The sequence below is a fragment of the Malurus melanocephalus genome, unplaced genomic scaffold (genome assembly GCF_030028575.1).
Source record: "Malurus melanocephalus ecotype Western Australia unplaced genomic scaffold, MMel_1.1 scaffold_140, whole genome shotgun sequence".
In the NCBI taxonomy this organism is placed as follows: domain Eukaryota; kingdom Metazoa; phylum Chordata; class Aves; order Passeriformes; family Maluridae; genus Malurus; species Malurus melanocephalus.
Genome location: NW_026623372.1, coordinates 291,731 through 298,732, shown reverse-complemented (window position 1 = coordinate 298,732; position 7,002 = coordinate 291,731). Strand labels below are relative to the sequence as shown.

The following is a 7,002-nucleotide window of genomic DNA, read 5'->3' as shown; positions in this document are numbered from 1 at the left end:
TGGCAAGGAGGATGGAAGAGCAAAAAGGCGCTGAACTAAAATCACAGCCTCTCCTCCAGTGAGCAGAACAAAACCACAGCTGGACACAGCCCATGCACAGGCAAGAAATAAGCCTGCCTACCAAAAATGCCAAATGTTCAGCTACTGATGCACCTCATCACAGCTTTGTCTTTCCTCCTGCCACTGGGGCCCCATCCCACTGCTCCTGGACACATGCCTTTCCCTCATGCCAGGCTGAAATGCTCCCAAYCAGTTTTCATCCTTGTTTCTCTGTAGAAGTGACCTTATTTTCCGTATTTACACCTCTCCCAGTCCATAAGTCATTAGCAATTATTGGACAGTTTGAACCTAGTATTGGTTTCTTCTTCAATGTTTAATGGAGGCATTGAGTGTTGTCAAGTCAGATTCATTATTGAGTGAATACTTKATCACCATCAGCAATGAACCATGCACTGCAATCAAAGACATCAATGTGATTTATTTTAATTATATTTATTTCCTGTAATTTTTTATTCACTGRGTCCTTTATCAGCTCTTACACTTTTTTTGCCAAGGATCAATTTCAAGTTGTAAATCAGTAACAGCATTAGTCTTAGAAATACTTGGCTCTCCAAATTTGCCTTTTTAAAAACCTGGCACAGCTCCAGCTCTCTTCCAGTCTTCTGCAAGTTCCTCAGCACCTCGGTGTAACTAAAAATAATGAGGATTTAAAGAGCTTTTTGGCCATGTCTTAAATTTGATGAAATGCTGGCAATGTCATGATTTTCAGCTGGGGTTTATTGCAGTGGGCATGCTGATTTTGCCACAGATGTGTTTTTACATGGAGCATTCATGGTGCCTGTACCACGTTCATCGTGACTTAGCTGGAGTCCCAGGGGGATGCTCTACCAGTGATGGTAAAATAAGGGGTACAAGAATAAAAAATGATGAACCTTTCATGAACAAAGCAGCTCAAACAACTGCATTGCAAAAATCACTTTGACACTTTGTCAGTCAACCCTCACCACTGAAATCGCTGGGAGGAGTAGTCATTAATTACCTTTGTCAGGTGAAATTTCTTTAATTACCAGCGACTTTACTTCCAGGAAACTCCCACTTTAAACTGCTGCTGACAGTCTAAAGGACACGTCTCCTGGCAGAAATTAGTATGAAAAGCCACAGAAAATTGCCGGGGGATGGAGTCATGCGTGGCTCACCCCTGGCTGTGCAGGGCCAGTGCGTGTCCTGGAGTCACCTGCGTGACCTGCTGGCGTTGAGAAGAAAGGCCACCATGCTGGGGGTGGAGGAGGAAGGTGTTTAGCCAGCCTGTCACGGAATCCGCAGGCATTCTTCAATGACCTTTTCTTCTCCTCCCTAAAAAATAAAAGAAACCCGGAGCAGACTGTCTAGAGAGCTGCTGCTCCTTGAASCTGGACAGCATGCGCTCAGCATCGCGACGAGACGCTCAGCAGCGGCCAGAATTCAGCACACGCTGCCTTCGCTACCAAGCTCCTGTACAGATGTTCATTGAATTGTTAGGGCATTGAGAGGGAACTAAATTAATTGTAAGTGGAAGCAGGTTAGTTAAATCTTCTCTGGAAGTATTATATAGCCGTTAAACTGCGTACAAAACTCAATAATAATGGGTAATAACGTTCTTCTGAGGAATTAAATAGAAGCTCAATTTATAATGCTGCTCGGCATTCAAATCAGAGTGTTCCACCTTCYTGGTACATGATAAACATTTAGTAATTAATCCTCACAAAGCCTCGGTGAGGCAGATCTCTTCACACCACTGATTCTGTGTGTAAATGGGAACAAGAAGGTACAAGATGCCTTCTTTGAAGCTGTGGTTGCCTATGYCTTCAAACATGATTTGGGTCTCTGGGAGCCCACTCAGCATCTGTGTTTGAATAATGAGAGGTTTGTAAAAAGGCTCAGAGCCCAGATCAGATGTCAAGGTCTCTTTGTGCCACTTCACCACGATCAGATCATTGTGGCATATTTCATTATGATTCTGCAGTGCAACCTCCAGAATAATTGTATTTTCCTTGCCTGGTCATATGGCATTGCAGGAACGGTCTTCAGAAGAAAAGCCCATGGTGTTAGGTCTCAAGAATGAGCTGCAGAAATTGGCCAATAAAAACACTGCTAATTTTGTCAAGATTCAAAAGAACAAATCTTACAACCAGCTAAAAGCGTTTTTTTTCAGAAAAGGGTTATATGGGATGTGGGCAGTCAAATAAATGTGAATATAGTTTACACCAGGATGGCAGACTACTCATAACCACAGACAAATTAGAATTATCTAGTGTGATTTAAAAATTATACCGTCTCCCTGTCATTGTTTAAGGCACAGCATGAATAAACACAARGTGTAATTAAAGGGAGCTTCACCCCAGCACTGAATTGCAGCAAAAGTAGGGAACTTTCCCACTGATTTCAGTTCAACTTTTGTCTGCTTACAGTGACAGATTAATTTGAGTTTGCAGCTGATTCCACAGCCAGCACAAGGACTCYCCACAACAGAAACAGAGAATCTGCAATACCCATAAAAAAGCAAGTAAAAATGGCATGGACACAGCTGGGACTSACACAGGGTTGTTGCAGACGTGGTGTTATTTGTGAAAATGGGGTACTRACATCCAACTTCCCAGGTAATCCATGCTTCAAAGTGTTTGAAGTGTCACTCTGGGGACCTAAGAAATAGTCTCCTACTTTAAGGCATCACCAGTCTTAGCTGAAGTTCTGGCTTGAATAAGGACATTTTTTACAAGTTTTTTTAAACAACCCTTGGCACAACAAAAGCAGCAATTCCCAAACAGAGCAACTCAACACCAGTGATGGACTGTCCAGAGAAAGCAGCACAGCCTTTATATACTCAGTACAAAAAAGCAGCTCAAGAGTTTATTACAACTTTTGATACATCAGAGATTCACTAATAATATATTTAAATATGTAACAAAGAAAGAAAATGATCTTTACTATTTGTAAAGATTGGCCCATGGTTAGGGCAGGTSAGAGACTCTTTCATGGGAGGTAGAAGATTACTCCTATCCCAAACATCTTCTCCTTGAATTAATTAACATTAAAACTACGCTTTTACGAGACAAGACATGCCACATAAAAACCTGATTCATTTGAAATCACTGAAAAATTGTCCACTGCTTTCAATGAGGGCAAGGTTTTACCCAATATTTCTAACAGACTTTTATAAAATAGTGTTAAKAAAGATCTCAATGGCCAACCTATTTCTCCTCTTGCCACAGGGCAGGATCAGCTATATCCACATTAGTGCTGATGGATGTTTGTCTAACTGGTCCTGAAAGGGCTGCAACACTTTAATAGCACCTTGACCTCTGCTTCCATTTTCACCTATCCAGAGACAGGAAAAGAAAAAGGGCTTTTATTGCCAACTCTGCCAGGATTTTTGAGTGCTTTAAAGAACCAGTGACAATTTTAACATCTGATGTCTCACGATCTGCTAAAGATAGAAACTAATACTACCCACCCCCAGGGAGCTTTACCATGATTTATTGACATATTTCCCTTTTATCTCTTATTGAGATATCTGACATGAAATCAGGTCGTTGTGATTTCCATCTTGTCTCTTTTTCCACCATTTCAGCTCTGGTCTGATTTCAGTGGCTGCCCCAGAACCAAGTTAAAACTAATATTTCCCTTTATCTGCAGACCTGTCAGTCTTTCAGCAGTACAGTAAAAAGAGTGTAACTGATTCTGGRAGTGAAATGCCAACTACTAGAATTAAGTTAGCAATGTGGAAAGGCAGGGAGGCAACAGAGAAGTAACAACCATGCAGGATGGAGCCTTAGAGGRGCAGGAGAAGGACAGGTGGGCAAAACAATAAATATTCGAGTCTGGTCCCTGCAGAAGAAAAGCCCTAAGGTTTGATTATGCTCCCAGAAAGAAACATCACCTATAATTAACTGCCTTTGCAACCCAGTGCTCATGGAGTCTTTTCCTTCGGTTTCAAGTTCTGGATTGCACTCAAAAATGGTAAAACGCAGCTCCTCATTGACAGGCAACTAGAAATGCACTCCTTGCATTCCCTGAAACGAAAGGAAATCTGCCCACAGCTGCTCAAAACACATTTATGGTTTAAAATGGGAAACAACAGKCATGAAGATTAGCATTTACAGCTGGTATTTCTGAACATAAAGGTCTGAGGCAGATGCTCACGCATAGCAGTCAGGGAACGAGAGGCAAGTTTCCCATGCATCCTCTCTCATTCCAGGGTACACCATGCATTAAGCTTTCACAATAAGTATCTTAAAAAAAAAAAAAAAAAAAAAAAAAAAAAAAAAAAAAAAAAAGCCCCAAACCTGCTACATAGAATTCAAAAGTAAATAGACACAATTTGCTGTTCATACAGTCTGTGAGAAAACGCTTGATACTTTAGTCTGCACTTAACCCCTACCAAGGGTTTTATTCCCCAAAAACAAGCACTTTGCAGTCTTTACCAGTGAAAGACAAGACAAAGCATGTTTTCAGCCAAGCCATAAAATGTGTACTCCCATATGTAATCACAAAACCTCCTGATGTTATAGTCTCCCAGCTTTGCACATGGGACAAAGTCGATTAATGCTGTGGGACACCAGCAGTGGCCAAACCGGCGTTTCTTTGCCAGTGGACTCCCTGCACCTTTGGTGCCACCAGAGTCACTGGGGAGGCAGGAGGAACACAGCAGGGCGCTGGAGTGAGGAAGCCAGGCTGCCGGCAGGAGAAGCCCTTRCATGCTACTTGCAGGAAAAAGAGCAGCTAAGAGGCAGGGATGGGGAGCCTGCCCAGGGACTGGGGCTGTTGCTGGGACTTACAACCCCGGGAACGTGGTTTCAGCATCACCTCAGCATCTGTGACTTTGAACTTCCTCAGGAATTTGGTAGGAATCATTGACACTTGAAATCAGCTTCCTGGGGCAGCAGGGAAGCTTTATCTGCTCACTGCTGCCTAAAGAATAGGYTCCTGAAGGCATTGTTGTAGTTTTTGTTGAAAGCAGTGTAGATGAGTGGATTAAAAAAGGAATTTGAATAGCCCAGCCATAGAAAAATGCTCTTCCAAAGGGGTGGGATGTCACACGAGCAGAGTGGGTTGATGAGCTCTGTGATGAAGAAAGGGATCCAGCAGAGCACAAAGACCCCGATAAGGATGCCCACCATGAGGGCAGCTTTCTTTTCCTTCTGCTCTCTCCACGTGTCTCCGTCCGTCTGGAACGTAACAGTGGCTCGACGGACAGTGAAGACCATCTGTGGCTGCTGGGCAGCTTCTTTTACCTGCCAAACACAAACACGAGTTGCACCGTATGTACCTCAGTCARGTGATCCCACACAGCAGGTACAGAGCCAGACAATGCCAGCGAGGGCCAAGGCTCCAGGGGAAACACAGGCCATCCACGTCACACTCTAATTGAGGGGAAAGGGGCTCTGTGACCTCTTCTGAGGGATGGAGACTATTTTAAGTGAGATTAGAAGCTAGAGAGAGTGCTGAGGGTACATGGGATTGCTCACACAGCGTTGCAATTAGATTATTTCCCCACTTACAATCAGATCAGCAGAACAGGCATACACCCACATGCCGAGCACAGAAGTCTGCTTACTTTCTCTAAATTCATTGAGTTTAAGAGTCCTGGTAGGAGAGGAAAGAAAATGAGCACACATTTGCTTCCTCCCTGCAAGAAATCTTTACAGCACAGTCACCGTGCCTGGGATGAACTGACACGATGCAGTCACRGTTAGGAGAGATTTACAAAGACAATCTGCACATGTGTCTGGGTTAATTCACAGTGTCCCCCCAGCCACAGATGGTTGCCAAGTTATTGTCTCCAGCAGACCCAGCACCCCATCCATCCACTCTCCCCTTGCCTCCCCACGGGAGGGCTGGTGACCCCTTACTCATGCCGGCGAGCACTGATTCAGCATTCCATGGGGGGACATCTGTGAGTCACCGCTCGCCCACGTGGAGCTCAGGCTCGCAATCTGCCCAAAGTTACTTTAGTTACACCTTGAGCGCTCACAGCTGGGGCTCGGAAGGAGCCAGCAGCCTGGGTTTGCAAGCTTTGCAATCAGCTTTCCCTTGGAAGCCTCCAGGATCCACAGGGCTTTGGTGGATCACTGTTTGCTTGCACACTTTCAGTCGAAGTTTACCCCACTTGCCTGCTGCCAGTGCTTGACCTGAGCAAAACAGAAGCCAGCTGACCTACCTCCACTGCTTCTGGTGTGACAGGGGTGATGGAGTTGCTCTTCYGAGATCCAATTCGAAACTTGGCAGCCTTGTAGATCTTCCAGTACACAAAGAGCACCACGCAGAGGGGCAGGTAGAAGGCCCCAAAGGTGGAGAAGATGGTGTAGGAAGGCTCCTGGCTGACTTGACACTCTTCACTGCCCTCTGAGTAAGTCTCTCCCCAGCCAAAGAGCAGTGGGGCCAGAGAGATAAAAGCAGAGAGCGCCCAGGTGAGGGCAATCATGATGTTGGAGATGCGGCGCCGGGTGCGGAGCGTGTACTCCAGGTGGCGGGTGATGGACCAGTAGCGGTCCAGGGCAATGGCCGTGACATTCCAGATGCTGGCAGTGCAGCACAGCACATCGAAGGAGATCCACACCTGGCACAGCAACCGGCCMAGCCGCCACCGCCGCCCGGACAACTCGTGCACCAAGCTGAGGGGCATGACGAGGGCTGCCACCATCACGTCAGAGACGGCCATGGAGGCCACCAGGTTGTGGGGCACCCGGTGGAAGCTGCGCACGCGGAGGATGGTGGCCAGGACCAGCCCGTTCCAGAGGAACGTGGCCACCACCAGCATGGCCAACAGGGTGAGGACCAACACGCTGAAGACGGAGAGATGGGCCTGGCCGCCCTCGGGGCCGGCAGCGGACCCGCTCCTGTTGGCGCTGTCCGGCGTCGTATCGGCGAGGCAGCTGAGGTTGAGCGGGCGCTCCATGCCGGGGCTGCGGGGCGCCGGGCTCCTCCGGGCTGCTGCGGGCGCGGCGGCGGCGGGAGGCGCTGCGC

At 46.6% G+C, this 7,002-nt stretch overlaps 1 protein-coding gene across 1 annotated transcript; it reads right to left on the bottom strand.

Annotated features, from left to right (window-relative positions):
• Positions 1-4,687: 4,687 nt before the first annotated feature.
• HTR5A (5-hydroxytryptamine receptor 5A) lies at positions 4,688-6,934 on the bottom strand. The gene is made up of 2 exons (XM_057371083.1): positions 6,197-6,934; positions 4,688-5,270 (listed from the first exon to the last, which is right to left on the bottom strand). Exons 1-2 carry the CDS (start codon positions 6,932-6,934, stop codon positions 4,938-4,940), a joined length of 1,071 nt encoding a protein of 356 aa, XP_057227066.1. The 3' UTR covers positions 4,688-4,937.
• Between the last annotated feature and the right edge of the window lie 68 nt (positions 6,935-7,002).